Source organism: Crinia signifera, chromosome 6 (genome assembly GCF_055691185.1).
Source record: "Crinia signifera chromosome 6, ASM5569118v1, whole genome shotgun sequence".
Taxonomy (NCBI): domain Eukaryota; kingdom Metazoa; phylum Chordata; class Amphibia; order Anura; family Myobatrachidae; genus Crinia; species Crinia signifera.
In genome coordinates, this window is record NC_139222.1 from 227,880,272 (window position 1) to 227,899,695 (window position 19,424).

General features: G+C 43.7%; 1 protein-coding gene across 1 annotated transcript; it reads left to right on the forward strand.

Annotated features, from left to right (window-relative positions):
* The first annotated feature begins 8,947 nt into the window (after nucleotides 1–8,947).
* Nucleotides 8,948–10,968, forward strand: CH25H (cholesterol 25-hydroxylase). Its single transcript, XM_083145587.1, has one exon. The coding sequence runs from the start codon at nucleotides 9,113–9,115 to the stop codon at nucleotides 9,935–9,937; it is 825 nt and encodes a 274-aa protein (XP_083001713.1). The 5' UTR covers nucleotides 8,948–9,112; the 3' UTR covers nucleotides 9,938–10,968.
* Nucleotides 10,969–19,424: the final 8,456 nt, after the last annotated feature.

The window sequence follows — 19,424 nt, forward strand, 5'->3', positions numbered from 1 at the left end:
GGACATTCCCAGGCTGACCCCTTATACACCAGCCTAGTCCCTGCATTTTCTGGTGTGAGGGGGAGAGAAAACCACTCCCCTCTCCCTACCCCCCTTTAACCAACCAGCTATATCTTCGTAACTAACTGACCCATTTACATGAGACCAGTATCATATTGAAGAACTTTTGAGTTGGCTTTGAATTATTTTGGTCCCGTGAAACTGGGCTGTTTGGTTCCAGAGAAATCTGCCCTCAAAGAACATAAACAGTCATGAAATGACATTTAAGAAATGAAAAAAAACAGTTTAACCTCAATATCCCTGGAACCATTTAACCCATATGGAGCCAGCCTGGTATCAGATTGAAGGCCCAGAGATTTGTGTTTGACTGAGATCAACCTTGAGCTTCAGTGATGCCGAAGGGGGAAATGGCAGCCGTTGAACTGGGTGGGGGTCGGAATTAGCGGGTCTCATGTTATCCTATAGGGAAAACGTTCCAGCTTTGCCTGGCAGTATCTCTGGTTACTAGGGGTCTAGAGACACAGGGCTGGGCTCGTTGGAAAGCCCCCGGCCTCAGCTACAAAATGGGCTAATGGGTGGTCCTGTGCACCCCCGGACCACCCCTTAGATTCGCCTATGTCTTCTAGTAATGGATCAGAATCTTGTTCACAAGTACAGCACACCTCCCAACCCAGTGCTGTCACAATGGTCCTGCAGAGATGTGTGGCATACAGTGTTATGGGCAAGGCTAAAAGTGGTCCTGGAGAGGTGGGGGAACTCCTTTCCATCTGATACCTAAATACCCCCCCCCCCATTAGGCAGAGCCAGGGCCAGTGGCAGTGTTTTCGGTACCCCCATGCAAACTGTAATGCTTTTCTGCTAGAATTGTGCCAGGGCCAAGGCAGAGCTTTAACCCCTGGTTATGGGCATTACCATGTATGGAATAATGTGTAAGGGGCATTGTGGTGTGTGTGTGGTATAATGTGAAATGGGCAATTCATGTGTGGCATAATGTGTAAGGGGCATTAAGGGTGTGTTAATGTCTAATTTATATCAAACCAATGGACAATATGTGATGTGCACAGTTTACGGACTGTGATATGTAGTTTACTGTGTCCGTAAACTACAACCTTTTATTCCTAGCTACAGGCGAACTAAAGCGTAGCACCAGGTAGCGAACCTTATTAGTGTTGCACACACCGTATAACGATACCCTGATAGCGGTATCTAGTTCGCAGTACTTAGTACTAAGTTATAGGTAAATACACCAGGTATAAATTCCTGTAAACCTTTCCGCTTACTGCGAATAATACATGAGACAGTATAAGTTCCGGAATAAGGGTACAAAATACTTAACCATATATTAGAGTCCCTAGCGGACAACAGGGGGTTACAGAAAGGAATGTATATAACAGGATATACAGATCACAGTATAACACAAAAAACTATCTAATTACAAAAGGGGAAAGATACAGATGTAAATACAATCAGCCACAATACAAACTACACATACAGAGATGAACAGTTACCGTCTCTCACACGCGGGCGCAACTCGGTCCGAGTTCCCTGTATTCTATCCAGATTACAGTCCAGGAAGAAGAAAAATTACAATGAGAGAGTTCTTAGGTTGTGTTTAACCTCTTATAGTGTCTAAGTAGAAGGGGCAGTGAGGGTCTCCATTGGTCAGAAGATCAGGTGTCGCTTCTCTTGGATTGGTGCAGGGGAATGCACCCCTGTGTCTTTGTCCCAAGGCATCGTCATAGGGGTCATAACTCAAGCTGTAAAACCTGTTACATCCGGATCTCCCAGTTACACTGTCCTCGTGGCAATGTGACCATTAAATATGTAATTATTCCATAACTTTCAGCTGTAACAAGTTACATACTTTAGACAAGAACCGGAGCGCTGCGCATGAGAGACGGAACACACAGATGCGAAATATGTTTAGAAAAGATCGTGTTTTACCATTTAAGCTATGTGCTGCTAATTAAAACCATTTATCTATATTTCATTATTTGTTAGTGTGGAATATGAATTTATGTGTAATAGTATGGCTGCGCACGGGGTTCGCATTTTTATTTCACCTGATTCCTATACTCCATTTACGTAACTCTGCGAACCAAGATGGCAGCCATACCAGTCTATTGTGGTGTATATACAACTCAACTTCGACAGGTGTGTGGAATAATTTGTTAGGGGGATTATTAGATTGTAAATTTACAAGCAGGGCCCTCCTAACTTTTCAACTGTCTGTAAATACCCAGTTATTTGTATCACTGTTTACAATTGTAAAGTGCAGCAGTATTTGCAGGTTGCAAAAGTGGGGTATTAGGTAGTCTTTTCCTTTTCCACACCTCTTGCAGCAAGGCCACACACCTTTATTTTTAAAATATCTATGGGGGATTACATTTTTAATTGTTCACTCTGGGAGCCAAGTTGACTATAAACAGCTGTTTGTTTCACCAAAATGCTATGAGAGGTAGTGCACCAGAAACTTTTTTTAGTGTGGAGGGGGGCGGAGAGAGATGGGGCAACATTTATAGTTAGGCCATTGTCCCAACTGTCCTGATTATAGTTGAACAGTCCAACTAATTGGACACTGTCCGGCTGTCCCACCCGTGGGTTGCATTGTCAGGCAGGCCGGGGGGCACGCTGGTTTAATCGATGAGCACGACATGTGCAGGGACACTGGACACCACCAAAATGATGAAAATCGAGTTTGTGCTGTTTAGCCACATCCCTTCACGCGAAGCTCAGCCATTGCCCAGTCCCTTTCTCAGCCACAACAGGTCCCACTTGACCGGTGAGAAAAATTAGGAGATATGCTACAGCCTCTTTTTCTTGCTGGTAAATTTGGTGCTAATGTGCTTTAACCTATAAGTAAGAGTTGGTGCAGTTTTGGCATCCATAATACGAGCACTCAGAATACACAGATCAAGTGGCACTTAATAACACACAAGAAAATCAATATTAATAAAAAATACAAACAATTTAATACACAAATTGAAGTATATAAGTGCTATCAAGCCTCCCAGGGTTTTTTTTATACTTCAATTTGGTGTAATAAATGTTTATATTCTTTATGAATATTGATTTTCATGTGTGTTATTAAGCGGCACATGATTTGTGTATTCTGATTCTATTTATTTGGAGGCTGGCATACCTCCTTCATAGTGGCTGCTGATATACACTATTTCTGAACACTGCACACTCTAGCGCTTTAACCATTTGGGATGCGGTCATTTGGTCTACAGCATTATGGTCGCTAGTCATTAGGTCGACACCATTAGGTTGACATGGGAAAAGGTCGACATGGGAAAAGGTCAACATGGTTCTAGGTTGAAAGGTCATTAGTTCGATAGGTCATTAGTTCGACATTGTCTAGGTCGACAGTCTAAAGGTCATGGAGTTTTTCACTGTTTTTTGAGCCAACATGTGCTGACAGGCGGTATTTCATGCCCTACCATCCACTAGGGCGTGGTGGGAGAATAAAATAGTGTGCCGAGCGTAGTAAGGCACCGTGCCCCATGCATTGCGAGCGCAGGTATAAGGTATAGTTAAAACCTTCTGTATAGATTGAACATGTTATTCATTTGTTTTTGTGTCACTTTCAGGTGACATGTGTTGCCATGACAACGGGGCATCCTGAGAATGTCCGCAGCACGGAGATCATTATACTTCCGCATTATGCGGTTCAAAGGAGCCGGAAGCCGGAAGTCAACAACAGACGCCCATATTTTCCTACTTTACCCCATTAGTGGAATTTTGATTGGATTTTTCTTTTCATCTGAATTGTATCTAATCGGTGGTTTCTCCTTTGATTTGTTTCCCGAACCACCGGAAATATATGTGGAGAGGATATACAAACGTGGAGAAATACACTAAAACACTGACGGTCTGAACACTATCTGGACTGGTTGCGCCTCAGAAAGTTTGGAAATTCCATTTCTTGTATCTATTTGTTATTGTTCTGGTTATTGGGTGATAACAACAGGATAGTACGAACCGGAGGCAGCAGAGCGCCAAGCAAGGGTCATATCCAATATTGTTCTTTATTTGTACAGAACACCCTTCACATAAAGCCTTTACCGTATCATTAATATCTGTCTTGAACCTTCAATATTCAGCAGATTGACCAAAGCAACAGCCACACGGCATGGCAGCTTGAACAGAGATGGGGGTGAATAGATTCACAAGCACAGCCATGGCTGCCACATGCCTACATTTTAGCCATCACTCCCCCGTAAAAGCCACAAATAGTGCCTGACTTTGAAGGTAAGTCATACTTACCTACTTTTTAGTCCCCATCTCTGGAGAAGCCCAGCCCCTTTTAGCCTGCCTCTTGGTGCTGTCGCAGGGTTTTCCCTGCTTTTGTCCCCATCTTGTCCGCTTTACTAGGAAGCAAGCAGGATGCGGGAGAGTCACCTACCCTTCTGGTGCTGCGTGGGACTACCCTAGAAATCAGGAGCCTCCCACAGCTTCCGGTACAGTAAGTGCATCACTATGAGGCTTTGGTGCTTGTGCAGTGTGACGCATACAGTATGTATGCACAATTGACCAGTAATCACTCAATTGTAAAAACATCGGCATAGCGTCCGTCATCTCTACTTTTACAGTCCATCCGTTCTCTTTTTATTGCCATCATAATGAAGTTTTAAGCAACATAATATTTTACAAGTGAAAAGTGTAACTGCATTTGTTAGTAAATCTCCATCCAGTTACGATGGTGATTCGGGGTTTTTTAACTGATGTATTGTAACCAATTTTGCCTTTAGTACATCTCCAATTTGCAAAGATAGACAAAATTGGTCAAATTTGGCCTTTAATAAATACAGCCTTTGGACTCATATGGAGGAAGAGCCTCTATTCACATTGACATGTTGTCAGCAGCCAGGATACAGTATGTGCACAGACAACTTCTTATACTTATATGTAAGTGGTTATATTTACACGGGTTGGGATCATTTGGTCTATTGCATTATGGTAGAAAGTCATTAGGTCGAATCCATTAGGTCGACATGCTAAAAGGTCGACATGATTCTAGGTCGACATGGGAAAAGGTCGACATGATTCTAGGTCGAAAGGTCATTAGTTCGACAGGTCATTAGTTCGGCAAGGTCATTAGTTCGACATTGTCTATGTCGACATTCACAAGGTCGACATGGGGTTTTTCACTGTTTTTTTACCTGAATGTCAACACAGTCGACATGGACACAGTTTAAAGTGCACTGCATCCCCTCGCATCGCTCGCTGCGCTCGCAATGCGTCGGGCACGGTGCCTCGCTACGCTCGGCACACTATTTTATTCTCCCACCACGCCCTAGTGGATGGTAGGGCATGAAATACCGCCTGTCGGCACATGTTGGCTCAAAAAACAGTGAAAAACTCCATGTCGACCTTGTGAATGTCGACATAGACAATGTCGAACTAATGACCTTGTCGAACTAATGACCTGTCGAACTAATGACCTTTCGAACTAGAATCATGTCGACCTTTTCCCATGTCGACCTAGAGTCATGTCGACCTTTTAGCATGTCGACCTAATGGATTCGACCTAATGACTGTCGACCATAATGCAGTAGACCAAATGACCGCATCCCATTTACACTAATGTAGCTTTCCTTTAGTATCATCTTTTATTTCTATAGGACTGGTCATGAAAACACAGTGAGCTGCCGAACAGAAATTACACGGATCAAGTTACTGCTTATGCAAATAAATCTACTGACTTTCCTTTCCCTTTCCCTGGCTCCCTCTTCCTTTCTCCAGAATGTTAACCATTCACAGGCATAGCTCCGTCTCATACTATTATTTCCTTTTTTCTTAATTCCCAATGATGATTTCGGATGAACGCAGTAGCGCACGCAGGGGGGGTTTCTGAGTACCCAGAAACCCCCCCCAGGAGTCTATGGGCCCTAGGCTGAAAGCTGAGGGTCCCCTCTTTCCACGGGTACAAGAATTTTAAAAATCGGCCCTTGGGAACCAGAGATATCTGACTTCAAAACAGTGGTCCCCATCCAAGCCTGTTAATTGCTCTTCCCAGTCAGATATTTCAGGTTCTGTCTGCCTTAGAGTTTTTCTGAGGGTATATTCCAAAAGCTGGGACTCTCCCCCTTAGATGGACACTAGTAGGTTGTCTCTACTTTTCCCAGAACCAGAGATATCAGCCTTCCAGCAGCTAGTTACTACTCCAGCTACACACACCTGGTATGTAGTTTTATATACTCATTGGCAGATTGCTCTGCCTCCTGAATTCTGATCCCCTAGTCCCCAATACCATTTGATAGGTGGGATTCTCTAGTTTTTAATTCCATTAAAATCTAAGAATCTATTTCTGGGAACTGGAGATATCTGCAGTCAAGCAAGCTGTCCTCCCACCAGAAAATTATGAATAATAAGCCCACTCCACTATACACCCCTCCTCTGCATATTAAACATCCTCAACCACCCAGGAAGTTATGTGTCAGGGTCAGGGCCCCTTCATTCAGCCCAATGCCCCCTTCTACCACCCCATCTCCCACCATCTGTGCAGTAAAGGGGTAATTAGTGGAAATTACTGATCCAGGCCCTACATGCTGAGCGGTTGATATAATACCCCCTACCACCCGCGGGACATCAAAGCTTCTGCTCATAGCACCCCCTATCGCTGGAGGATCGGTAGGGGCCCCAATACATTGCTATGCCCAGGGGTCTACACTGCTGTTATGTATATATATATATATATATATATATATATGTGTGTATTATTATTATTTATATACATTTGATCTATCTATAATACTTTAACTGACCCGGCATATACTGGGTCTCCGTGCTTTGCTCCGCCCCTCTGGAAACCCCCTTCTGAAAATCCTGCGTTTGCCACTGGAACGGGTCACAATACAGATGCCAGCATCCCAAAGAAGCCCCCCCCCCCTCATAGCCTGACCCCAACCCTCCCTGGAAAAACCAGACCCGAACAGCACCTCCTCTACCTAGTGACAGGTGTTACAGGCAGCCCACGGACCAGGTTGCTCCCGAATGAAGAGTTTGATGAATGGAGCTAATCCGGTCAGGTGTTCCAAACATGAAACAAATTTGTGTACTACTGTATCTCAGGAACTGCATTTGAATTCTAAGCAAACATTTATTTGAACATATTTAGTGCCAGTTACATATCATGTCCCCAGTAGTGCCAGTTACATATCATGTCCCCAGTAGTGCCAGTTACATATCATTCCCCAGTAGTGCCAGTTACATATAATTTTCCCAGTAGTGCTGGTACAGATGTCCCCAGTAGTGCCAGTTACATATCATGACCCCTGTAGTGCAAACTACATATGTCCGCAGTAGTGCCAGTTACATATCATTCCCCAATAGTGCCAGTTACATATGTCCCCAGTAGTGCCAGTTACATATAATTCCCCAGTAGTGCCAGTTACATATCATGTTCCCAGTAGAGCTTTCGGCAAAAAACATTTTGGAAACTATGGTTTTCGGAATAATTTGTATAAGGGATATCTGTATAAGGAATACTCAACCTGTACCAACTACATGGAAACTAGGGGGGATGATTTAACACTGCTCGCTAAGTAGCGGTTGTTTGCTGCTGTGTAACGCCACCCACTTGGACACCCATCTCCCACCGCCGAATCCCCTTGGTAGTAGAGGGAATGTACGTGAACACATCCCCTTTCACAAGGGAGTAACTACCATAGGTGCAGGAGGTGCAGCTGCTATGGGGCCCAGAGCTGAGAGGGGCCCAATTTGACTGTGAAAGTATCATGTGCTATATACATTTTTCACCATTAGGTGATAAATAGGGCCCCTTACAAACTTTTGCTATGGGGCCCACGTGTATCTAGTTACGCCACTGCCCTTTCATGCTACCGAAGGGAAGAGTGATCAAATGATTTCTCTCCCCTTTTGGAAATAAAAGTCAGCCTGAACTGACTTTTATTTCTTTTGGTGTTCACCAAAGAGGGGGCGGGCGCTGACGCATCAGTCCGCCTGTGATCCCAGTGGAACGCCCAGCGTTTTCATGGGGACACCCATAAAACACTGGGCATTCCCCTCCAGATGCCCCCTGACCACCCCCTCCCTCCTCTAACCATCAGAACGCCTCAGCACTGTGATAGCCACCGAAAGCGTTCATACAGCGACCCTGTACGTGCAGAAATACACGCACCATCGGTCCCATGCGCGAATAAGCTGAGGACCGATCACTATTGAATCGGAACCTAGATCTAAAAGAAAAAAATCTAAAAGATTCCAACAAAGCAACAAGACCTGATTTATGGCGGGATGTATCAACATACACCTCCGCCCTTCGCACGGCAGCCGCCGCGATGCTACCGCATATGTACTAACATATGCGGCCAGCATCGGGCTGCGGTAACGGAGACCCCCGCGATACCTGTGATGTTGGCTGCGGGGGTCTCCGTCACCTCCCGGCGGCTGCCAGCGTCCCCCTGTGTCTCCTCCTCCCCCCTGAAGCCGGATGTCCTGCCGGCTGTGACACCAGGGGGAGGAGATGATCACAGGAGGATGGGAGGGGGTGGGCGCGCAGACGGCGTTCGGCGGGCGGCGAAAGAAGCCCATAGGCTTCTATAGGGTGCGGACGTTTATTGATACATAGGAAAATGCCGTAAAACGGGGGGTTTACGGCATTTTCCCTTTAGTAAATCTCGCCGTCACTGTCCAAATGTGTGGGTTTTTTTGTTTTTTTTTGCTGTGAGGATTTTTTGACTGAATAATGCATAAATGAATAAAAGTTGCACCAAAGTTATCAGGAGAGAATTATACTGTATAGAGCACAGCAGTCCTACAGTATGTAGTGTATTGCAATTTGCAGTTTAGTCACAACTTTCACACTATTCCAACTAGAAATATGTAATGCAAACCGGCTAGCAAACGTAAGAAGCGCAGTGGGTCTGCTCTGCACTGCATGGAACACAGACGAGTCACACGACAGAGCACACCTCTCTTCTTGTGAATTCCCGTATGACGTTGCAGGGCACATGCTGCTGGCCAGGGATTTCCCGGAGCAGCAGCAACAGTTGTCACATATGGTCAGGAGGAAGTAGGAGGGCTATATAAAGATGAGCACAGCTCACAGCGTGCTCAGACAGACACCAGCAATCATCCGTTCACAATGAACAGCAGCGTTCAGATAACAGTGTCACTCGGCTCCCACTGGGGAATGCAGCCGAGCTCAGGCTTTCTGCAGCCTCTATGGAACCATATAACATCCCAAGAACAGATAATTAGATCTCCCCTGTATCCAGTTATTTTCTCATTCACTGTCTATATGGCTTTCTGCATCCCCTACCTGGTACTGGACCTCCTGTGTCACAAGGTGCCTGCCTTGAAGAAGTACCAAGTGCAGCCAAAGTCCAGACCCACAATGAGCATGATATTGCACTGCCTGGCACACACCATCTACAGCCACGTGGTGTTCATCTTCCCGGTATCCATCGCCTACTGGTACTGGAGACCAGTGCAATTGCCAACCATGGCGCCACAACTGCATCGCTTTATACTGGATATCATTGCCTGCCTGCTGCTGTTTGACTTCCAGTACTTTGCCTGGCACTTGCTGCACCACAAGGTCCCCTGGCTGTACAAAAACTTTCATAAGATGCATCACAAGTACACTGCCACCTTTGTGCTGGCGACACAATACTCCAGCGCCTGGGAGATGCTGTCACTGGGGTTCTTTGCTAATGTCAGTCCAATATTGCTGGGCTGTCACCCAATGACTGAGATGGCTATCTTCATCATCCATATATACCTGTCTGTGGAAGACCATTGTGGATATGACTTTCCCTGGTCTACACACAGGTTAATCCCATTTGGCTTGTGCGGAGGACCAAGTCACCATGATCTGCATCATGAGAAGTTTGTATCTAACTATGCTCCTTACTTTACTCACTGGGACAAACTGTTTAATACACTAGCAAAGCAAAAAGTGAAATAGACACTCGCCTGATGTCAGTGCTTAACATTGAATGAAGAACCACTAACTTTCTCTATGAATTGGACGTGTCTGTGCTTGAAAGCTGAATACTCAGTCGAAGTTACGTGACTTGAAGCTTGGTCTGGTCTTATATCTGCTTGCAGTACTATAGGTCAACAGGATGGACCAATTACTACAGGGCCAAAGGGTCAGCTGTCACATAAGCTGGCCCTTGGCCTGAATCTTCTCCCAGCACTCCAAGGCATACTGTACATTTATGTTTACATGAACTTCACCTATGCTTCATTGCCTGTGCAGGAAACCTGCACAAAAATCTATTCATGAATGACTCTGCCAGAAGAAAATGGAGTTTGATTGTGTATTTATTTATTTATAATATATAAACATAAGTATTATTTGTCTATTGAACAAGAATGTCGCTTTTTGCACTAAAATTTATTGTGTATGGCACTAAACATTTTTATACATAGGATTTTAAAATGGGCAATGTCATTTCAAAATAGCTGTAAAAACTGCCGCAATTATTATTAATGATTAGTTAATAATGTGTAGGTAAAATGTAGGAGAGCACAAGGCACCGGTTACTTTATAAAGTTAGATGATATATGCTTTACAGTTGGACCAAGAATGTAATACAGAAATGGAACAGTGGATTAGGACTGACAGCAGTTACCTGCATTGTGTTCACTGACAGTATTAAGATTGTATTACAATGTCTGCAATATTTCAAATGGAAAGATAAAGGATATAGTATGTGATGATAACTTACCAGCATGTTGTGCTAAGGATGTAAAGGTTGTATGTGTAAGAAAAGTTGAATAGAGATGGATTTAGGCATCAAACTATATGCTTCACAAGGTATTATACAGTATGAAGGATTCCAAACAATGTGTGTCAAATATTTCACAGTATTGTCTAAAAATGAAGGTTATAACATAGGATGTTCTACAATATGTATTGTATACTATGAATTGATTTTTTGTTACAGAAAACATTTTATATTTGTACGGTGATTTATACTATTAAATTCTCATTTTTAATAGAAGCAAATTGGATGTCAGTGTTTAATTGTCTGCATGTAAATGGTATGTCCATTTGGATTGCATAATGTTCTAAATCACATATTTAAACCAACAGCTTGACATCATGAAAGTGTCCAATTATATTTAACTATATTTTTGAAGGGAAAAAGGGAGAGGAGAGAATCACAAATCAGAAGCGATATAATCAACAACAAACACAATTCAAGGTGGCAAACATAGGCATATATATAAAAACAATAAAACACGGGGGGGGGGGGAGGGGACTGCCTCAAAAGCACAATCTAACTGGTTCCGATTGATAGATCTACAGTGTCAGGATCAGAGGCGGAACTACCATTGGTGCAGCAGGTGCACCGGGGCCCCTGAGTACTAAGGGGCCCACTGCTGCCCAGACCAGCAGCTTGTACCCCTGCCACCCACTGGAGTGGAGCCCAAATGATACTTTTGCACCTGGGCCCACCACTCACAAGTTCCGCCACTGGTCAGGATATAGACAGTCAATAGGTATTCCCCAAAAGGTTGACATGCAATGGGCCACCAGGGTCAAAAGGTCAACAGGGTCAAAAGGTCGAAGTGCAATAAGTTGATAGGGTCAAAATGTCCACTTCTAAAAGGTCGCCAATGAGTTTTTCATGATTTTTTTTTTAACTGACTTGTTCTTACTTTACTAACCATATCAGCATAGAGGGAGACTATAACAGTGTGACGAGTGCAGCTAGGCACCAAGCTCAAAGCATGGCGAGCGTATGAATTACACTATTTGGGGGTCCATGTTCAAAAAAATTTGAAAAAATCATGTCTACCTTTTTATGTGTCTACCTTTTCATGCCAACATTTTGACCATGTCAACCTTCCCCATATCAACCTTTTGACCCTGTTGAGCTAGAGCTAGAATAAGGATATAATTAATCTTACCAAAGTCGATTTACTAGTCAAAATATTTATATCCAGGTACAAGAGGAAATCCTCCAATTATACCGATATCAAAATTTAAGATGCTGCAATTTAACCCGTGAAATTTAAAAAGGCAATGCCACCATTTGGGTGGTTTTCTAATTGTATATGGAGGTGGCACTATAACTGTCAATTACACTCTGCAGACCAAGCTGGTATACATATAAAAATACATTGGAGCAAATGTACTAAAACTTCTAAAAATAGAAAAGAGGTGATGTTGTCCATCGCACCCAATCACTCTGTCTATTATTTGTTAAGATGCAATAGTGAAATGATAGAATCTGATTGTTTGCTATAAGTAACATCACCTCTTTTCATTTGTAGAAGCTTTAGTAAACTTACCCCATTGTCAGCAAATAAACATAAACTATGAGTAGATTTCGCTACAGCAATACCAAACAAAGAGATCAAGTTACTTTTAGTAGCAGCAAAGGGCTCAATCGCTGAAACATACCTTAAAGGCGAGAACAGGCACGTCTGCTTCGTGCCTTTTAAAAATGGGAAAAGTAAGATAGGAAATGTGTTGCTCAACACTTATGCAGAAATCTTTGACAATATAGCCCCCTGTAAAGTTGTCAAAGTGGAGGTAAGGAAGTACGAGTGAAAGCGATAAAACACCTTGTCAGCATCTAGGGCAGTGGTGGGCAACAGGCGGCCTGCAAACAGTTCCTGACCGGCCTGCCGCTCAGCGCTGCTGTATGTGTGTCCGATGGCGGCTGTCTGTGCGCACGGCATAGTCCTGTGTAGCCAATGCTCAGCCTGTGCGTAGCAGGCACCGAGTCGTCCACCCCCGCATGTCACTACAGCCGCAGCGCCGCTGCCGAGGATGGGTGAGTCGCCGGTACTGCAATCGGCACCATTTTTCAAGGCTGAAGTGCAGGTGTTTTGAATATCTAAAGAGGGGCAGGTGTGTGGCATTACTAATGGGGGCAGGTACTGTATGTGGTATTTCTAATGGGGGCAGTTGTGGGGAATAACTAAGGGGGGGCTGTTGTGTGGAAATATGGGCATGTGTGGCATTACTAATGGGGGCAGGTGTGTGGCATTACTAAGGGGGAGCTGGTGTGTGGAATTACTAATGTTGGCCGGTGTTTGGAATTACTAATGGGGGCAGGTGTGTGGCATTACTGAGGGGAGAGGCTGGTGTGTGGAAATGTGAGGGGCATCTGTGGCATTACTATGGGGTAGCTGGTGTGTGGAATTAGTACGGACGTTTTCTATTCCATCATATCTCTGCTCCAGTGCACAAAGCAAGGACTATAAACAGAGCCAGATTAAGGTCTAAATGGGCCTGGAGCTGAAAATTATCAAGGGCTTATTATGCGCAATAATAGGGTGTGTCTGCTCATGGGTGTGTCTCTATTTGTGTAAATACTTTCATCTAATTATATATGCCTGGAAAAGGCAGGGAGACATATTGCTGGGTGCCCTCCAAAGGTGCACCCGCAGGATGCCGATGTCCTAAGATACTTGCGGGGTGAGGCGGCACACAGATTAAGGCCAAATTCACATTTTGCCACATGGATTGAGCCAAAATACACACTATACCAAACGGATTAAGCAGGGGCATTGCACATTACAAATTTACACCATAATCTGCCCATTACATGTTATACCACATACCATAATGTCCATTACCTATTATGCCAAACACCATAATGCCTATTAAAAATTATGCTGCATACTGTAAGTTCTGCTTTCCTACATGCTCATTGCCAAGAGGGAATACATGCTTCAGGGTAACTGGGGGACAGCCACCGCCGGGCATAAACGACAGCCATTGACAGCCGGGGAGAGAGCAGGGGGCTGCCCTGCTGTATTCAGAGCACTGCAGGTCCCGGCTATTTGAAATGATACCCCATTCACATCAGAAAATGCAGAGACTTACCCAGGAATATGGTCCCAGTATCATGCAGGGACATTCCTGGGCCGGCCCCTTTTACACCAGCCTAGTCCCTGCATTTTCTGGTGTGAGGGGGAGAGAACAACCTTTAAACAACCAGCTATATCTTTAGAACCAACTGACCCATTTACATGTGGGCTTCGAATTATTTTGGTCACATGAAACTGGGCCGTTTGGTTCCAGAGAAATCTGTCCTCAAACAACATGAACAGTCCTGAAATTAAATTTCAGAAATTAAAAAATCAGTTTATCCGCAATATCTCTAAAACCAATGAACCCATATGCACCAGCCTTGTATCAGATTGAAGGCCCAGCGATTTGGGTTCGACAGAGATCTTCTGTGATTCCAGAGGGGGAACTGGCAGCCAGGTGGGGGTCGAAATTAGCGGGTCCCATGTTATCCTATGGGTAAAATGTTCCAGCTTTGCCTGGCAGTATCTCCGGTTCCTAGGGGGCTAGCAACACGGGCTGGGTTTGTTGGAAAGCCCTGGCCCTCAGCTACTCTAATTGGAGAGTGGGCCTGGAGCTGTAGCTCCATCAGGCCCATTATTTATCCAGCCCTGACTATAAAGTCATGGTTGGAAGAGTTTTGCGTGGAAGAACTTGACTGGTCTACACAGAACCCTGACCTCAACCCCATCGAGCACCTTTGAGATGAACTGGAACAGAAATTGCCAGTCAGACCTTCTTGTCCAACATCTGTGCTTGACCTCATAAATATTCTACAGATTAAATGGGCACAAATTCCCACAGAAACTGAAAAATCTTGTGGAAAGCCTTACAATAAGAGTGGAAGTCAATATATTTAAATTCAGTGTCCTCACAGTCCATGTTGATGCAATGGTCAGGCAAGCAAATACTTTTGACCATGTAGTGTGTCTGGCAGACATGTTCCTGGTAAGTGGTTTGAAAAGTTCCAGGTGCCCTGGGCTAATACACATGTAGCTCCCCTTGTAAAGCTGTTAAACACTCATGTATGGGCATTCAGTTACTCGCAGTCATACTGCCCATGTGCATGTAATGAAGGTTATACAACTGGCACATATGAGCTAATGCTTGTGGCATATGAAAGAGGCTATGGCTTTAAGCTGCACAGCTGGCACTGTAGCACAATGTACATAAAGTTATGGTTTCATCATTAAGTTACATTGGTACAGTCACCTTGCAGTCACCTTAAGAACTTTTTCCCTCCACATCACATCAGGACAGGTGATAGCTAACAAGCATGGAATAAATTAGGAATTCATTTTATTCCTCGGCTGTTACCTACAAGCCCCCCACCCCCCAGTCCTGGCACCCTAGGCTGCAGTCTAATCAGCCTATTGGTTAATCAGGCACTGGGTGTGTGTGTTCAGCAGCAGTACTGACTGGGATTTTAGTGAATGGAGACACAGCACAGTGATATTTAGCAGCATGGAATACATATGGAACACCGGCAGTGGGGATGCCCGCAGTGAATTTTTTCTGCTCACTATTCACTGCTGAAAGAAAGGGGAAGGGGCCACAGTTAAATTGCAGTGAATGCATAAAAACGTGGAAGAAACAAGTATGTTTACAAAAGAGAAAAGTCTCAAAACTGAAAGTGGATAAATTAATGGGGCCAGATGGGATACATCCAAGGTTACTAAAAAAACTTAAAGGAGAGCTGGTAAAACCATTAACATACATTTTTAACCAGTCACTAGCTACTGGAGTTATCCCAGAGGACTGGAAAATAGTGAATGTAGTCTCACTGCACAAAAGTGGAAGCAAGGAAGAGGTAAGCAACTACCGACCAGTGAGCCTTACATCAGTAGTAGGGAAATTGATGGAAACACTCTTAAAAAAAGAGTTGTAGAATATCTCAAAACCAGCAACAGGATCCTAAACAGCATGGGTTTACTAGGGGGAGATCATGTCAAACAAAAAGTATTTACTTTTTTGACGGGGTGACTAAAGTAATAGATCAAGGGTGGACCATAGTTTAGTCTAGCTTATCTAGACTTAAGTAAGGCTTTTGACACTGTCCCACATCACAGACTGTTAAATAAACTTGAAAGCTTGGGACTGGATTCAAAAAGGGTTGAATGGATAAGATCTTGGTTGCTGGATAGAAAACAGAGAGTTGTAGTAAATTGAGTGCAGTCACGGGAGAAAAAGGTTACCAGTGGAGTACCCCAGGGATCTGTACTTGGACCAGTGCTTTTTGCTATCTTTATTGATAACATTGCAAATGGAATTGAGGGTAAAGTATGCCTTTTTTTGCAGATGACACAAAAAGGTATGCAACAGGGTAGACATTTTTTTATTTTTTTGTTAAATCTTTTTATTGAGAGTACAAGTCATACAATACATGCAAAGATTTATAAGCAATTATGCACATTAGACAGTAAATAACTTGGTTCACAGCAGGGTATGAGGACGATGAGATATAAGTCTGAGTATATAGACATCTCTTCTAATAGTATCGCCGTTTTAACTTGCGTGCATATTAACAATAAAAACTGCATAACATGACTAAGAGAAAAAAGGTGTTAGCCATAGTATAACCAATAAGTTTTTTGATTAATATAAGATGATATCTATTTGTTATCATTTATAATCCTGAATAATCGAAGTCAGAAATATATAACAAACATACTACACATTTACGGTGATCAACATAAGGGGGGGGGGGTGGCACGAGCTATTAAGCTATGACATGTCTGTTCCTAGAATCTGTGATGACCCTTGATAAACCCAGGGTTTCAATCTTTGCCTAGTAGAAGTTGTCTATGTAGGTACCATTCCGTTAACTCAAAGATGCAGAATATATGGGTGAGATTGAATAGGATGAGAGATTCAGAAAGTGAGAGATTTTGTGAGAAATCTCCAGTTTTTTTAAAGCGGCAATCATTTGCACTGAAAAATCAGTTAGATTTTGAAGTGTAAATGATTGCAGCTTTAAAAAAACTGGAGATTTCTCACAAAATCTCTCATTTTCTGAATCTCTTATCCTATTAAATCTCACCCATTGTTCCTGAGTAGGGTGAGGAAGAGTGTCTATATACAGACCCCATTTCTTATAAAAAAAGACTGCTCCCAACTCAATATTTATTAGTGCTGATTTCCTATGAAAGTGCATCTGTTGTAACAGTTTGCTATTCACTTCTGTGATTGTAGGTGAGGATGGGAATATCCAATGCGTGAGGATGGCCTTTTTTGCCAATGTGACAAATATTGTGAGAAAAAGAATAAGCCAAGACTTGTTGACACCTAGATCCCATGCATAGAAGTTTGCACATAAGCACGCCAAACGGTCAAGAGTAGTCTTAACCTTAAACAGGGCATTTACACTGTTAATGACTTTATTCCAGAAACATCTGACTTTTTCGCATTCCCAGAAACAGTGGAAGAAGGAGGCTGAGGCTACCTGGCATTTAGGGCATTCCTCGGTCACTGTGGGAATAAAGTGAGCTAAACGAGCAGTGGAGATATATGCACGTTGTAAGGTTTTATAGTGTACTTCTTAAAGATAAGAGGAGCTCAAAATCTTCATACTGGCTGTAAAGTGCTTGCTCGGTGGTTCGTGGAATGAAATGTTTGGGCTATCTGTAGAGGGTAAAACAAATGATTGATGATGTAGTTAGATTAGAAGAATGGTCAAGAGCATGGCAGCTACAGTTTAAAGGTGCCCATACACGGTGCGATGAACTCCGTGCTTTTAGTACTAGATTGCATAGCAATCTAGTACTAAAAGCACAAGCTGCACAGACTTTATGTACTGTGTGATGGAATGTGCACAGGAGCGCGCATCGAATCGCACTACCCTGTCGCACTGTGTATGGGCACCTTCACCCGTTCAGGTCCAATGTCTAGTCAGACTCTACAGCCTTAGCGCTAGTAGCAGATACAATGGTGAGCCACTTTAAAATAAGAAAATTAACATCGTTCAACATTCAATGTAGACCATTTTTAAATTAAAAAAAAAGCAGTAGAAAAAAAGAAGTAATAATGCCACTGTATAAGTCATTGGTACCACATCATCTAGAGTACGGTGTTCAGTTCTGGAGGCCATATCTCCAGGAGTTTCTAAATATATTAGAGACTGTACAAAGAAGGGCATGGTCTACAACACAAAACTTATCCGGAAAGAATAAGGGGGTTATTCTGGTTCACTCCTTCTGGCAAATTCCTTCTCAAATGGACAAAACCATGTGCACTGCAGGTGGGGTAGATGTTACTTGTGCAGAGAGAGTTACATTTGGGTGGGATTTTACTTCAAAGTGAGATCTACAGATGTAGCGCCGCTCATCCAACGCCGTGGCTCGCCAGACCACCCCCGCTGGTGAGCAGATGCTACATCTGACTGGGATGCACGAGCGTCCCACACGCACGCGCGTCCCAGTGTCCCGTCGGTGGGGGACTGTAACCCTGCCAGTCTCTGCTTCAGGGAGAAGGGCAGGGTTAGTGGAGGGAGCGGGGAGTTGGGGGAACGTGGCAGGGACCGGCGACAAGGCAGCAGGGGGGAGCTCCGTTGTAAGTTGACGCACATGCGTCTCGTGCACGCACGTCCCCTTTCGAAGGCTGGCGGGGGCTGGTGTGTGGCGAATCCACCATACAGATGGAGCGGGTGCAAAGATGGCACCCGCTCCATCTGTATATTGCAGTGTAAAAATAAAGCAGTCAGTATTTTTCCTATACAGAAACAAAATAACTCACCCAAATCTAATTCTCTCTGCACATTTTACATCTGCCCCCTAGAGTGCACATAGTTTTGTCCATTTAAGAAGGAGTGAACCAGAATAATCCCCTAAAAGATCTTAACATGTATAGTTTAGAGCAGAGAAGGGAAAAGGGGGACATGATATAAACTTTTAAATATATCAAGGGTTTTAACAAGGTACAGGTGGGAGACATTCTTCACAGGAAGAGGAGCAGCAGAACACAAGGACATCCACTGAAACTAGAGGGAGGAAGATTATGGGGAAATTTGAGGAAGAATTACTTCACAGAAAGAGTAGTAGATAAGTGGAATAGCCTCCCATCAGAGGTGGTAGAGGCAAATACAGTGGAACAATTAAACATGCTTGGGATAGGCATATTGGTATCCTTACAAAGAAATAAGGATCAAATATGGTTTGAGGTAACATGTTTAAAAAAGGGGCAGACTAGATGGGCCAAGTGGTTCTTATCTAACATCAAATTCTAGGTTTCTATGTAAGGGAATCCCGACGGGTCCGGTAAGTATACTTACCTTCCCCTTCTGTTATTGCATTCATTGTGGGATGAACGTAGCCTTCACTGTTTCTGCAAAATGATGGAAGGAAGGAGTGGTTGTGGGTGTGGTCTCCTTTAGCAAAGGCACACCTCTTCTCATATCATTTAGTATGCTTTACAGTCAACCACCACCACAAAAAAAATAAACAACCACTATTAATAAAAAAATAAGAAATACTTGTTCTCACAGAGCAAGAGAGAGGGGAGCGATAGGAAAATGGAAGATGGGGATGGTCCCCATTCCTCACAGTCTGGCCAAGGGCCACTACATGCAGTATACAGAGCTGAATGGAGCTGCTGCACATGCCCAGTGACAGCAGATTGGTCTACCAAGCCTGCTGTGTGT

Excerpts from the sequence above, each read along its gene's own strand:
- CH25H (XM_083145587.1), top strand. The coding sequence starts at position 9,113 with ATGAACAGCAGCGTTCAGATAACAGTGTCACTCGGCTCCCACTGGGGA.